The 17161-nt window shown below is 32.4% G+C and overlaps 1 protein-coding gene across 2 annotated transcripts in view; it reads right to left on the bottom strand.

Annotated features, from left to right (window-relative positions):
* LOC137924065 (T-box transcription factor TBX1-like) overlaps positions 1-5555 on the bottom strand; it is a 43271-nt gene extending 37716 nt beyond the window's left edge. For both annotated transcript variants that reach the window (XM_068767382.1, XM_068767380.1), the window contains exon 1: positions 5449-5555. In XM_068767382.1, the coding sequence (XP_068623483.1) occupies positions 5449-5500 (52 nt within the window). In that variant the 5' untranslated portion in view covers positions 5501-5555. The remainder of the gene's footprint in view (positions 1-5448) is intronic.
* Between the last annotated feature and the right edge of the window lie 11606 nt (positions 5556-17161).

Here is a 17161-nt window from a genome sequence, read left to right on the forward strand (position 1 = left end):
TCTTTATAATTACAGAAAAGTTAAAAATATTTATATTTTTAAAGGGGTATTTCATACACTGCCTCGCTTTTAAGTTAACGTTTTCCACGAATTTCGTGCATATATTCCAATCTTATAAAAATTACAAAACGCAAATACTTCACTATTTTTTCTGGTAAAATATGTAGATAATAAAAGTAAGTCAACGGTAAATTTGTATCTCACACGTTCTTTAAGCTCTTTACTAGTGTTACGGATAACAGAAAAAAATTTAACAAAAATGTAAACTCAATTGAAAATCAAAATAACGCTTGAAAGTTTCTGTTACAAGAGGCACCACATAAATCATTTGTTTTTTGCCACGGAGAGAAAGATTAACCTCGTTCGTCGCCAACACTCGACTTTACGTTCAACATGTGTTCAGCTGATAACGATATTGCGAATGTCAACTTTAAAATAAAAACTTTACCGTAACATTTCATTAGTTTATTTTATCTTTATGGCCACGTTATTCCTACTTTAAAAAAGTATATATTTAAATTCATATCATTCCTCCATTGTACATACTTTTCCTTTTCGTTGACGGTTATGATCTAAACACGGAGTGATCTTCCTCTCCGTTACGGGGCCTAGGCTCTATTTATGATATCGTGGAGAACCTCATAAATTTGAGTGTCAAATGTCAAGCGGATTTATTCCCATGGCTTACAAAAGTGGTTACTATATATAATCCTTTGTGGATAATAAGTCGAAACTAAATTTTTTTAAACAACTCTCCTAAACTTTTCCTGTTATCATTAGTTGTTCCTCATCGTACATGATGATGGAAGTCACTACAGGATATAGGCCTTCCTCATAGATTTCTAATTAGACCAGTAAAGAGCGACCTTGACTGAGCGTTTTCCGACAACCTTAACAACCTTGTGGGCATCCTACGCCTTCATTTGTCGGTTTGCGGTTTGCACAACAGAACCTTGCAGCAGTCAGTTCTACCTGCTATATAGCTTGCCCACTACCGGATTTCCTCTATGTTCGATCGCTATGTTCGTGCTCTTTATTTACTGACTGAAATGAGTATTCGGCGCTAGCAGTTGATAGAAAGCCTGGCTTTGGTTTTAAGATGACTCCTTGATGCGGAATACAGGGTTCAACCCGTCTTGAAGGCATCTACACGATGTCGCCCGACCTTTTTCAAGGTCCTTGTTTCAAACCCATAGCTAAATATGGAACAAAACTGACTGACTATTCAAGGAATGAAATTCGCTTATATAATTTTATGATTTACCGTCCAAAATTGGCAAAAGTTACGCAAAAAAGTTTTTAAAATAACTTCTAACACGATACACCATTAGCGCGATATTTTATTTGCATGAAAATAAAAGAGCTTTGGTTTGTTATGAATGCATTTTGATGTAACATTGAGTCATATCCCGTAAAGTTAACTATATGAGGTAAATAATAATTTAAGTACCTTTTTGGATTAAAACTATACAAAATAGCTGTGTTTTTGTCTATGCTATTTTAAAGGTAATTCTGTTCATCTTACATAGCGGTGTATTGTTAAGATTGTTCTTAAATCTACACCGAAAATTGGACGTATTTTTTAAAATTGTTTGTTTATTTTAATCAAGATTACATATTATTTATTATTATCAATTTAAGATTTATCACATAGTGACATGTTTTATAGTTACAGCAATTTTAATATCTTGTAAAAATCTCTAATAAGTAATTAGTGAAGATTAAAACAAAGCTTAGAAGAATGTCCTGTGTCATAAAGCGGCTGATGGTGGTCGACGCCTAATTACCACAAAAAATGTCGGCCACCCCGTCGCAACATCAATCTAAATTGACGTGTTATACCATTCACGATTCCTTACGAGTGTTTTACTTTTAAATTTATTCAAATAAATATTTTGACCTAGCCAGATATATTCAACATGGTAACGTTTTAAGCACGCCGGTTAAATATGATAGATAAAATTATTTTAAATATAAAAATTAAAATGATCATGAAAAATGTTTTATATCATGGGACAATCCGTCGGTAAAACTTGAATAGCAAATTTGTAATTGTTAATATGAGGATCGCAGTCGCTCAATAAACATATGAAGACAGCTATCTAAGCTGGAGATTTCTTGATGAGTTAGATTAGAATTAGTATTAGAAGATTTATTAGATTAGAATAAGGAATGAGATGCGTAGACGAACGACATTTATGTAGTCCAGCGGATGTAAATTAAAATGGCGGTGAGTAAACGACATAGTGTTAGTAGGTTTTAGCGCGGAGACCACGGATTGGTAAACGCAGCCTGCAACCAGTGTCTTCGTCTTTGAAAGGTAGTGATACTGATCGAAGTCCGCTTTCGACCAGTCCTCTTTATAATCCATAGTGGACGCTTATGTACAGTAGTGGATGTTCTACTGATGATATGATGATGATGAGCTTCTTTGGAATTTTTTGAAGTAAAACGACGCGTTAACTACACATTATTTATACTTCTACCTTTTCCATACTGTGTCTGTAAGAGATTGCCTTGTGTGATAAGACGCCCATTGTAGTCTTTTGTTTATTTTTATGAAACTACTTAATGTATCCTAGCGTGTGCAATAAAAAATTAAAATAAATATAAATAAAAATGAACAAATAAAATAAGCTCGAACAACTTCGCCGCGTTTTAACAATTTATTCATATTATTAACCACATAGGGTCGCTTACAATGACTATTTATGATCTTCTGTATTAAAGTTACAAGAATTTTTTATGGATACTTTCACAATATCTTTAATACAGTTGCTAAGCAATTTATTTCCACGCTTTATTATCAGCTGAATTTAAATAATTTAGAATTTTAATTTAATTCACATTGGAATAGGATTTTAATTAATAAGCTTTAGTTTAATAAACACTTCGAATTTATAGCATGACAATATAAAGACATTATACGGGAAGGATGTTTGAGTGCAGTAGAAATATGGTTTAATTCACAGAAACTTTATCTTTGCCTGAAAACAGAAATACCACACTCATGTTATAGTTTAAAAGCGTTAAATTACCTTGTGCTCTTAGAATATTATTTTATATTTTAAGAGATTTTATTTTTGGAAACTCAAAATTATTTTTTTTTTACTTAGAAAGTAGTGGATTGGCAATGGATACATTTAATACATAGTCTGTAATGTATTTAAAATTTAGTCTTCATTATAATACGTTTTTTTATAGACCAGCTATAAAATTAATAATGGTAGCTGCCCATTCATAACGAATGTAAACGACTAGTCAATGCAAGATAAATAGTGAAGATTAATTTGCTCGCTAAATACAATATGTCGTTTTGCGCGAGCCCGTATTAGCGTTGTGACAGTGACAAAAATTACTAAGCGCGGCCATCATGGCGGCTAACGTCGCATGTCAATCGACAGCGCGGGAAGCGCATGCGTTGTCGACGACAGATAGATGAATGAACGCTATCAGTGAAGTGAGCTCTGAACGCATGGAATTGCTTGCTGTTAGTGTTATGCCAAGACTATGGCGCGGTATGTTAATGTTATTCAACCCTTCATTTTGTATTTAGAATCATCCTATAAGCTATTATTGACAGAGTTAATCTTACATTTTGCGGGATATAAATTTAAATAAGAAAATATGTAAAATCGAAACGATAGTTCAATAGGTGGCTAAATTTACCGAAATATGACAAACCTTTGCTCTTTAGATGTTTGATTACATAAAAAAAAAACTTTTGGTCGCCTGAAATTCCTTCTTGAAATAATAAACATGATTCTATTTTTGTTAAAGTAGTGTAACCGATAATTTTAAAATAAGGCTCAAAATAAATAATTATGTGTGCTATGGAATTTATAATTATTTATATCCGTTTCAATATATTGTTTAATATACTATGATAATATTAAGAAGGCTCGGTGTGCATTTAGTGGTAAATAATCATCATTTCAGCTATAGGATGTCCACATCTGAATATAGGCCTCATCTCTAGAACTTTTCAATAGGAATAGTTGGAAACGGCCTGCTTCCAGTTTTGTCCATAAATATAATAGTATTATTAAGATTTAAAACCACCATTTATTTTTTAAAAAATTAATGATAAACCGTTATACTATTTGTGTTCTGTTGCAACTTAAGAAGTAAATTAGATACATACTTTATTTACTATAAAATTATTTGAGACTTTGACTACATAGATGTAGGGATGTAAAATAATTTGTTAATTTTTTCTTTAAAAATAATTTAAATACAAATTTACATTGGACTAATAAATGTTACTTGTACTTCGGCAAATGCGTATGCGGCAGTTTACACATTTGTAACTTTTACTTATTATGTGACATTTGACTTCTCTATCATTCACAATAATTTTTCCCAATGTCAATTACTGCTTCACCGTTTGAAATGACAGAAGGATAGCCCTTTATTCTTAACAAAGCTCCCGGTATCCCTTATTAAGGTTCGCTCGAACTTATACGTTATTTATTTGGGAATTTTAATAATAAAATTCATTTCAACTAGGACCTTGTTCAGGCAGCCGTAAAATAATGCAAACCGCTTCATACCGGCCCTATTGGACATCTTATCCATCGTCCATCAATGTACGACCTACAGCTGAAATTATGATTATGATCTCTCTCGTTCTAAATTGGTAACACGACATTGCAAATATATATAATCGCAATGGATATAACCTTATTAAGACCGTATTTATTTAATAATGTATAATAAGATATAATTTTAATTATATTTAATAACGATGATAAAGAAATTCGTAAGCGTTTCTCCTTTATAACGAAACAATTGAATTTTAATTAAAACACAATAGATATTAAAACATTTTATAATCGAGGACATTAAGAACAGTTATTTTAAAATATGAAAGATCTGTGTCAAAATATAAAAACAAACATTACTTAAAAGTGAGTATAGACAAGTAGATAGTCAAATGTTAAATGATTTGTGCTGATTTTTATCAAGGTAGGAAATATAAAGATAAAATTCATTTATTCAACATTGTAACTTTTAAAAGGCCCTTAATGATCAGCTTTTTTAAAAACCTATTTTAAATTTGATCCTTCTTAGTTGCGCAAGGTATTAAAGTTGTGCAGAAAAAGCAGAAACTCCATTATATCACCTTTTTTAAGAAAACTTTTAATAATACCGATTTATGCGCATACACTTTCTGTCAGATAAAACTTATATGAAAACAAAATAACAAAGCGACATCATTATCAGTGATTCTTGTAATTAAAATATTCGTTTATTGAATGGTAAACATTTTGTGTCAATTTATTTTTAATAAATGTTTCGAATTAACTATTTCAAAACAAAGACTAATAACATGACTATAATGCTTTGTTTAATATATATCAGAGCAAAGAATGTCATATGTGCTTATGCCCTTAAACAAATCATCTAAAAACAAAAACTAGATAAGATGATCGCTGTTGAACTGACCGTCCATTAGCCGCGGCTGATGCCACTCTTCCCGCCACTCCTGGCCCTCCATCACATTCCCCGGTTGCCCGCCGATTTATTTTTTCAACGCGACACGATAAATCAGTTTTTCCGCGCGTTAATCAAGCTATGCGCGCGCGCAGACCGCGGCGCGAGAGGAACACTTCTGTCGTCGGCGCGTGTCGGCACAGCTACGCCGCCCTGAACCGCCCTGCACCGCCCAGCAACGCCCACCGCCCAATCCCGCTACCTCTGCTGTTATTTATGTGCCAGGTAACTATGTACCGCCCGCTGTAGGTAGCTTCGCAACCGGGGCCTAATTTACACATACAGGGTTTATTTTCTTTTTTACCTGGCTTGTAATGCTACCCAAGTGGTCTTTGCAGATTTCATGAATTCGGCCGCGAACCTTTGTTAAGATAGCGAATTTCAAGAGCGTGCTGAGTAACCTAGGTTCTAGTCGCTATATACTAGTTTCACCAGATTGGGAGGCTTGATTCGTTATAGGCGTAGAAACTTTCAAGGGGTGAATGAACTTTTGTATTATTATATATTATTATTATTATTTGATCTATGGTATATCCTATTCAAATGTCAACGGATTCAGAAATTATAAATAACGTATTGAAAATATCGTAAAAAACGATATCTAAATTGGGATTACAATTAATTATTGTTTATTATTTTGTCCCTGCAGACTTTTTACTGCCAGATATTGGTCTATCACATTATAAATTATTAATAATGTAGGCATAATAAATTAATCTAACATATTTTAGAGTGATCAATTTACACATAGATTTATAAAGAGAGATTGGAAATACTGTCAAAGTGTACTCACAGACTGATATATTAACAGGTTAGATAACTTTTGGTTAGAATATAATTATGTAAGCTTATCTTTAATGATCTTCTATAGGAGAAAATATTTTATCAGAAAATAATAAAAACTAACCCCACAAAAAACATAAGAAATTTTCTTTGTGTTTCAAATTGTTATTAGTATTTATTAGAAAATATTACGTTTTAAAGTCATTAACAGCTATTTAAAAACTACATAATTATTTATACAAACATTGAATAAAAATGAGACGTCAAATCATACCTAAATTCTACGTAAATATTTATTCATAAAGGAAATTTAAAAATAATTATACCTAGTCTTGCCATAAATATTATTACAAAAATACATCATTTATTTGAACGTGACATTAATATAAAACCATTATAGATATATAAAGCTTATATAAAATGGTGTCCATTGCAATAGCGTGCTTGCTATTGCAATAGCATTGTATTAGTAAGCATGCAGTACTTTAATGGTTGAGGCCAGTTTTTTATAGCACCACGTAATATTTCTAGACGAAAATTCTTCACTGTTTTTGGGCCTCCAAATTATCATAGCGTTTAAAGCAAGCCAATGCCAAGCAAATAAAATAAGAAATCTCAGTTAACAATCATATAAAAAATACAGTTTCCAAATTCAAAAGTTTAAAGATTTTATTCAGTTTTAACTAAAACAATGTTTATAGCCAGACTAAGTAATTATATTTGTAAAAAAATTATAAGAAAAATACAATAATGGATTATGTAATATATGTTATATATATATATATATATATATATATATATGTGTTATATATATATATATATATAAGTAATAAGTCGGCAATCTCTAAAATTTAATTTTTATTACAACTTTTAAAAATTGAAGTACATAGTTGCAATAGGCATTGCCACAAGTCAATCATGACTAATGGTCAATCGTAACAATACTTAAACACCATTTTCCTATTACCTGTAAAACAGCGCCAGAGATGAAGAAAAAATAATTAAAAATCCATATATTGTATTACACACTTAAAACCAATGTAAAAATTTTAGTGCTATTGTAATTCTCTCTAGTTCTGTATGTTTTGCTAAATATTTAATCTTTTAAGTAGGTTCTGCTTAGCACCTACGAAAAGGCAACATGTTGATACTGTACATTTAAATTTGTATGCCAAGTTCGGGATGTTTATTCAATTGAGAATTGTATCGATCTTTATATCATACATAAGCATATGATACTAGAGAAAGTTAAAAAAATTGTGTTAATTAAGACCTATTAATGTTGTCTTAACAAGTTAATTTCCTTGAAAATACCTGGAAGTAAAGTGTGATATACTTCACTCGTAGTTATCCAATAATATAAGGTATGCTATACAAATTAGGTAGGTGGACTGACGGCATAGTTACGATCGCGAGAAGTCGCTAGATTGTGGCGATCTTTGTGGGAAGCCATATACCTTGCAGGAGCAGCTATCGGCTATCATGATAATGATAATGATACAAATTATAATTAATAATTCACCTTTATCGTTTGGTACTTGTCCGGTACTTGCCTCGGAAATTCATAACATGATTATTCCTATTTTTGATGATGAGATAAGCATAGGCTTCACACATTACCCTTAGTTCCGATAGCTACACATTGTTTTTCTATAGAATTTGGTAGGGCGTGGTTTAGATCGCTTGAGCAGACACCTCATGGATTTCTCTGACGTAATTGCCTCCGAGAATGGACCACGGCTTAAGGATGAGGACGCTTTTAACATTCTGATTTAAGGGCCTTGAAGAGCCAGACCTCGTATGCAACTCGGTGTTTGGCACTGATCGATGTAACATCTCCTGAGGATGCCCCGTGGAAGGGTGAAACACGTGTAGAGAGAAAATTAACGGTGGTAGTTGTGTTTCGCATTGTTTACCACACGCGCGTTTATCAGCAGGCTGGCTGGCGGTGCACTTCATTGCACGACTACTGCTGCATAACGGAAATAGCTATATATTAGTGCCTTTCTTAGTTAGGATGGACTTCCGTAAGGTAACGCCTGAATCTATTAGATTCTCGTATTGGTTGCAACTATCGGGTTAATATTGCTACCACTTCTCGTCAATTTCGGGAAAAGCGTTAGAGCTGGGGTTCCTTCAGTTCAATGGTTAATAATATTAGCCAGACAATAACCTCCCCTATTTGGTCTTATAAAAAGACATTAATCTGTTCTAATAGTTCTGTTTAATTAGAACAGATGGCCACTGGAGCCTCAATGCTTTGCAGACCACAGACTGGCAAGCGCAGCCTAGACATCCAACATAGATATATAATAGGGCCGGTTGAAAGCCGCCTGCCTCTAGCGCCGTCCGATGGCGTTAAAAAAAACGTCTGTCCGCTTTTTGGGTGGGGCGTCCTAATCTGTAGCGAACCGTGATCTCCATCCCAAAAATGTAAGTCCCAATTTTTGTATTAAGTAAAATACCAAGGTTAGGTTAACTCAGGTTACTTTAAGCATGATACATTTTCTTTGAATTCATTACCCATGTTCATAAGAACAGTTTACTTTTTAATTTATTTACCTATACAAAATGTACTACATAACATCAAAATCGAGTTTTCTTTGGCTTAAACAAAAAGTTATATTTAATCTATGTACGTTTTACCTGTGTATATTGTTTACATGTAGGCAGGCGAGTGGATCTGTCCATCAGCACGTCATGTAAACAAAATAACTGGCAACACTGCACTTCACTCGCTAACGAAGTAGGCAGTCATAATGTAAACACTTGAGAAATTATTACAGAGATACATGATTGAACATTTACATACGTTTACATATTTACCATAGCAATTAAATTACCTTTTTTAGACTACTATATGGTCATGTTTCATATGTAGCACTTGTTCATAATTATTCTTCATAGAAATGAATCCTCATTGTGTTGTTTAATGAAAGTGTATACGACTCACGTCGATAATAATCCTTTGTGTTTCTTTAATCTGTGTTTAAAAAAAAGATATAAAAACTTTTTCTTTTTACCATTGTGACAAATGAAGATGAAAACACGTTAATTAAAAAAGGAAACAATTTATAATTTATACTCGTGTACAAATAATAAAATAAAAAAATACAAATACGGTATCTTATTACTTTACGTATGAATTTCACTCACCGCGTGCCTTATTCACGTTAGGGTCCTTTTTTGTGAGCCTACGAATATAAATGGAATAACATTCTTGGAATATTGCGCAACTCGAAAGTCACATGGGTAAAGAATATATTAATCAATCAGGCAAAATGGCCGAAATTGCCGTTTTTTCTCTGTTATAATATTCTTGCTTAGTTTATTTTGAATATTACACAATAATAATCGTATACTTGTTATATAAAATTAACGATTTTTTAATGCAGTTTCAACAAAATTATGTAAACTGTATACATTTTTCGATTACTTAGACGCCCACTGCAAGTCATAGGCCTCCCCGAAAGAGAGCCGGCCCCAAATATGACCGGTCTTGCGCTACTCGCAACCAGCGAGTTTCCGCGGCCTTCACTGTGTCATCTTAATATAGTTATAATTACACATGTTCCTTGTAATAATAAGGACAAAGGCATTACACTTTAGACTTGTGTGTTTCTTTGAAACGAGTACAAATACATTATTTTATATGGAATCTCTAATAGATTCAGGCGTTACTTTGCGGAAGTCCATTCTAAGTAAGAAGAAGACTAATATATAGCTACTACCGCTATGCAGCAGTAGTCGTGCAATGAAGTGCACCGCCCGCCACCCCGCTGATAAATGCGCGTGCGGTAAACAATGCGAAACACATCTACCACTGTTAATTCACTCAACATGTGTTTCATCCCTCCATGGGGCATCCTCAGGAGTAATGTTACACCGACCAGTGCCAAATAACTATAAAATCAATAATTGTTTTGTTTTACTAGATTTTCACTGTTGCCCAAATGTCGTTCATTTCACGGGCTCGAGGTTGCAGGGTCTAGTCTAACAACTATTTTAAGGCAGCGAAGCTGTATGGCTCCCTGATAAGCATCCGCTACATACTACTATGATATGAAAAGACAGACATCGATTCCGTATTATAACTTCACTTGTGAAAAATAAAGACAAAATTTAAAATCAACAATGTCAAAAGAACTTGTTGAACTAAAAGTTTCAACTTGTTAAGGCAGTAAACGCATAGTTAAAGAAATCCATAGACGACGAACATAACATATGCTTTATGAAACAAAAATATCACGCTGTAAAAATTGTACGTTTGACATTTGTCTTTCAATAAGTTGTTATAAAACAATATCTAAGTTATTTTTGAACGAATTATAAAAGAAAAATCGGACAAATAGTTTTATAACAATCGTTCTAAAATTGTCAGTTTTAAAATTTTGTTAAAGTAATATTAGTCAATTTAAACGACATTTTAATATTAGCTTATACGTATTATAAATCTTTTGTTAGACTATAATAAAATAATTTAAATTGTGAAATTTAAGAATTGCTCCACTCAGTTTTGACTACATAATACGTCGTAGTTTATATCCTCATAAAATTCAATTTACATCAGATTATATAAATTAAGTCAATAAAAAATAAAACTACAAAGAAATTTCTTAATCTCTTACTCCAGACGTTTGTTATTGAAATGAATATGGCTAGGCGTGGCGTACGGTATATGTTTCTCGTTTGTTTAATACGATAGTGTTGTTGCGTGAAGGAGATGGAGACATGTTAGGCGGAGTTCAACGGTTTCGCTTTCAGATCGTCCCACAGACGTTCCGGGACGCGACCAAAAAAGCTAAAATTGCAACAAATCACCGGCTAATAGGAAGTTTAATGAGTCACAAAGTGCACAGAGCACAATGTTACAGATTATAATTAGAAGACGAAGCGAGAGATATATCGGCGCATATTTCACTGACAGATACCTACATTATTATGTGTAATTCTTCAGATTTTTATATTAATTCTCTTTCTTATTTTGCACGTACAAAATTTATAATATACTGTTTGCATTGTTTTGTTTAATTTTAAAGCATATTATTACAAAATTACTAAATTACAAACATTTATTTACTTTTATCGTTAGTAACAGTTAATGTTATAATTATTTCATGTTGTTTAATATTTGTTTTAATTTTACTGACAGAAAATGCCTTCAGCATAAAGTTCGCGGTTATACATTATATAAAAAGTATAAATGAATAAGTAGTAACACGTATTTCTTAAATAAGAAAAATCATAAAATTAGTAGTAAAATAATTAGACGCAAAACGGAAATTACTGATGATTTAAAACATGCTCTACAATTAAAGTGGCAATAGGCTGAACATGTTGCTCGTCTCCTTGATAATAGATGAACCTTGAAATGAAGACATTAGGTAGAAGCAGATTGAAAACGGAAAGTTGTTAAACCTTACAAATGATGGGCTGATGATGTGACAAAATAAACAGAAAAAGGAAGGTTGAGCAGGCCTTCAACCAAGAATCATTTATATCTATAATATTATATTATTATTATTATTAATAACACCAATAATTTATATTCAAATTGTAAGATACGTAATAAATGAACGCTTAATTATTAATTATTATTTCTAATATGTAATAATAATTAATAACCAAAAATCAAAAAAAACATTAATTTTTACTTATGTATCAAAAAGTAAGTTTTCAGGAAATTAAATTTAACGTTTTAAATTAATGAGAATAGTTTGATTTTTGGTTATTATTATAACTGTATACTTTAGATTATGATTCAAAAAAATTAAAATGTTTATATCAACTTGAGATGTTTTCAACTTTTTCGGGTCACGATAATAGCTGTGCGCTTTATTATTTTACGACACATCTTTTAAACCATAAAACATCTTTAGGTTTAAAATAGCTTTAACCGCAGTACCCCGAACAAAGTGCATTTCCGAGCACAAAAATCCAGAGTCCCTTTTCCCGCGCTTTATTTACATTTATGGCCGAAGCGACGACAGCGCTAACGACGCCATCTTCCTGCCGCGCATTTGTCTGTCATCGGGCACTCGCGGCTCGGCCACAACGCGCCGGATGCATCTCCAGAATAACGTTTTGACTGTTCTCCATGAGCACTAGGTGAAATAGGATAAATTATCGCCCTCATATTAAAATTATTTTCATTTATTACTAGCTTTTATATCCTGTAGCTTTGAGCAAAAAGTTGTTTAAGAAAAATACTTATCTATTATAATTGAAAAAAATGAAATAAAGAACGTTACTATTCTCGTTTTTATAAATGTAGCTTACAAAAATTCTGACGCACTAAAACCATATTATGTAGGAACTATTAGATTCCTATAGGCAGATTAGATTCCTATAGGCAGAAATGTAATATTTAAAAATGTAAATATTATATACCCATAAATAAGATACGTGCCCAAAACCGAAGAATTAGAGAGAGAGAGAGATGTTTCTTCGGAAGAATATTAGATTAGACTTTAAACGAACTTAGAAGCTGTTTTTAAAACGGCACCTGAACTCATAAAAAACCTATTACTTATAATAATATACGCATAGCTGGGACTAAAAATTCAAATCTTTATTTTAATTAAACCCAAGAATATAAGAAGAAGCTTTATTAGTTACACCATCTGGACTTTTCTGGAACGTTCAAACTTCAAACAGTTTGACAAATATTTTCGTCAGTCTGATTTTGACATTTTTCTTCCAATATATTGTTTGTTCTTCTACTTCTTCCTATACAGTACAATCATATCAGCCGAAAGACACCCACTGCAAGGCAAAGGTCTCGTGGCCACGATGACCGGTATTGCGCTGCTCGCGTCCAGCGACTTCGCCACCTTAACTCTGCCTTCAGTCCAGATACAGACTGTACCCCCAAGTCTATGAATTTTTTTTTTAATTATATAGCACAGATCGTTTTAATTTTTTGGTATACGTTTTTTTCTTTAATGTATCCAATATTTATTGACAAGTCAGAATCTAGCGTGTGTATTGCCTATGGTCAAAACTTATATTTAAAAGTATATAAAAGCATTCGTGCATCATCTAGTAAGTATTTTTTTTACTTTTATTTGCTACTATACCATTAATGTGTAAATAAATTTATATCGACATATTTATAAAAAATATTTTAAAAAATTATCGGAATTAAACATCCAAACATCCATGCTTGTCTTTATTCACTTATAGACGCAATCTTTCTTACATTCTCTTCTATATATAATATTTATCATGAGCATTTTATCACAAAATGTGGTTTGATTAACATATATCCTTTGGTAGTAATTATAAACAATTTAGTTTACATTCTTAAAAAAAAAATTCGGAATCAAAATTAATGATATCTAAGCTCTCACGCTTACACTCACTTATAAATGCAATATTCTTTAAAATCATTTGAATAGTATGTTTTATATTTATTGATGTTAATGCTGCTAGCCCTGAGGCTTTTGCAGCTTCATCAAAACTGGGTTCACGGAAGTGAACAGTCCACGAACTTAACTAAATGAAATTAGCCCGATTTCGACAGTTGAACGAGGTCGTTCGCACGAAGGTAGACTGTGGGTAGGTATAGTATAATTAGTGTAAATGTACAATGTGAAATGAAATCAAGGATCAAGGATTGTTAGGCGATCAAAGATTAGGTACGGAGTCCTAACCTCCCTAGCAACGCGCGGACGGGAGGACGGAGTGAGCCGGTTTGTCAACTGTGTGGTGCTAATTTTTCTCGTATATTTGTGTTTGAGTGTGTTTTAAAATTGTTACATTATTCATCATGAGCATTTTATCATAAACGTTGGATTTTATACGACTCAAATTGAACCTTCTTATTATTTGGAAAGCCTTTCACAATGTTTCGGTTTCTCTTTGTTTGAACATGAAAAAAAGTTATTTCCTTCTGGTTTTCATAGGTTTACCGAATTTACGCTGACAGAAAGATAAAAGCACATTAGGCAAAGCCGTTCTTTTGTTATCCTGAATGGAACGCCGTCAAATTTTGAGTTACTTAGCTAGATGTTTCACGAAGAAACTGGGCGCAACAAACCTATGATATGACAAAGAGAGCCATAGCTAAGATTTAGGCGGTGCCTTCCGCACTCTTTTCTCTCAAGCACGCAGAATCTGTAAATGCCAATAAGATCTACACTATAGTAGATACAAACAAAAAAATTGTCCGCAATTGCCCCGAGAAAAAACTTGGGCAGGGGTGGCCACTCGAAATGTATAGCATTCCCATACGGACCCGAAACAGTCCAACCACGCTTATTACTAATGCAATCCTTCTAGAAAGCAAGCAAATGTAGTTATTATTATATTTGAAATTTAAAGGTGTCAAAAATAAATAAATTGTACACTATATCGTGTCGAATGTTAACAAGTACAGAAGCAATGTTGTACGAGATTTTAGATTTTATATTTAAACTGAAATTGCGGTTTTAGCAAATAGCTGATTGTTTCATCACCCTCTCTTTGAGTGGTGCTAGTGTTAAGTAACATCACCAGCTACTATACACTAGGACTAAACCAGCGTTTGTTATATTTACAAACAAATGAAACGTAACCTTATTAATGACTGCGTCATTCTCTTTTTGTGGGCCGTTAATGGCGACCAACGTATATTTCTATGTACAAGATTATAAAGTTTTTCTTTATATTAGAAGGCTTAAAGACTAAGAGGACTATTACAGGATAGTAAAGAACCTCGGCTTGCGCTATCACTTTTCGATAATATTCGTTAAGCATTCCAACACAAGACAGCCAGAGAGGGCCTAACCTCGGCTTCGTCGGTTGCTATTGCCTGACTGCCACTTCGGAAAACGTCAGCGTAGGAAGAAGTGGCGGGGAAAACTCCAGAAACACTTTTACAGAGTATGATCTGGGGATTGGCGTCCCCGTTTCGTCTCAAGACGGTTAGGTGTTTATATGTACTGGGTGCGATTGTATTATAGTTACTTAAAAATGTTGTAATTTTGTTTGTCACTCAAAACGACACACCTAGATTTTTTAATTGTAGTAATATCTAGCTAGTATAGAATTTTTAATGCTAAATCTTACACTATAATCATATGCAATTGTTGCTACATTAAAAAGATCTCAATATTTTTCAATGTCATAGTTAAACAAAACGAACAATATATTTTATGCCATGTCCTATATTTGTAATATGAAAGGCCTTGTCTGGGTTCTTCACCGATAGACAATTACGTACAGTCAATAGTATACAAGATATGTTTTTATTAGAATAGAACACAAGACAGTTTAAATATTAATGGAAACTAATGTCCACATCATAGCTGGATGGGTAAACATAAATGCTATTAAAATCTATTTCTATATATATTATTTAGACTGCACCGGGTGCTTCCAGTTTTTTTCTACGGATATTTTTACAAGTAAAAAATATTTAACAATCACAATTTACTGCACTTTTACTAACTTTATAATTATTTTAGTGTTAATTTGTATAAAATTTAAAAAATTTTTTAACGGCGGTTTAAAAAAATCAAAAAAGGTTTTTAATTTTGCTTATCCTAGTTTAAAAAATACGATGGTTATTCTACATAAACTTTAATTTTTATGTAAACAAGGAACAGTGGTGTTTGTTTATCAGAGTAAATCGTAAAACGCAACGGGTACCAAGCTCTTACATAACATTAACTAAAAATTAGAACGCCCACACTGAATAATTAAGATTTAAATTGTATTGAAACCAAGTAAAAAAAAAAACAAATCGCGATGTTTATATCCATTATTTAAAAGTAATTAAATTTTATGTAAGTACTAATCATTTGTTTCGTAAATTAAACTACTAAAACTGCCATGTTTATAAATATATTAAAATTTTAAATAATTTGAATCTGGTTATCCTGGATTGTAATTTTTTTCATTTGTTTTTTTTTACATTTTGTGGCTTATTTTAGTTTTATCTATTACATATTTAAATTGTAGTCGTTAAAAGTTTTTTTTTTACTTAGTAATTAATTTGTATGAAAAACCTCCTACTGTTTGAAATTATATATGTACCAAATAATATTGTAGTTAAACTAAAAGTCAATTATGTCTTCACTTATAGCATTATATTAATGGTACCACATTCTTTACACAACATAACAGAAATCCCAAAAATAAGTATCATATTTCAATACAATTATTGAAATTTCGTAATTATATTTCATATGTGAACACATAAAATACTTTTACATCACACTTTTTTAAAAATCACCGAAACTCCCGCTAAAAAAGTGTTTAAAAGGTAAGGAGTTCAAAATATGAGGAACATATTTTTTACACATTTATTGTATTACTGTTTACATTATTCTGGTGTTATATACATGGCTTTAAAATTAACGTTGCATATTTTTCAATTGCACTAGAAAGCAGTAAAATCCTTGGTCAAGGTATCATTATTTTTACCATCGCAAAATATAGGAGTCATAAAACTATCATCGTGCAAGCCAGGTGAACGGCCGCTGGGCGCGTCGTTCGCAACATGTCTCCCATATTTCCGTCATCGAAGCGTCTGATGCGCGCCAAAATAAGATTATTGGAAATTTGACACACACGAACGCGCGCGCTTTTACGATGGACTATAACGCCGACTCCTCGATTCCGATGACGCATTTGAATGGTCCTTCTCTCTGTATTTATTGAGGCTTAGCAACTGTTTTTAATTTGATTGTAGTGCCAAACGATTCGAGAGGTGCATGTTCCTTGTTACGAAAAGTAATAAAATGTGTAAAAAGCAAACCTTTTTCAAATAGTAGGCCTCCTTGACATAAAGATATTTTTTACATGCGCTAATAAAACAATTATTTATATATTCTTTAACTCTACCGCCGCGTTCGAAAAAGATGTATGCGCCAAGAAGAAGCGGCTAGAAACTTGA

This window comes from Battus philenor, unplaced genomic scaffold, assembly GCF_028537555.1.
Source record: "Battus philenor isolate CCGP_79_NKW_IND1 unplaced genomic scaffold, ilBatPhil1.0.hap1 SCAF_23, whole genome shotgun sequence".
NCBI classification, from domain to species: Eukaryota; Metazoa; Arthropoda; class Insecta; order Lepidoptera; family Papilionidae; genus Battus; species Battus philenor.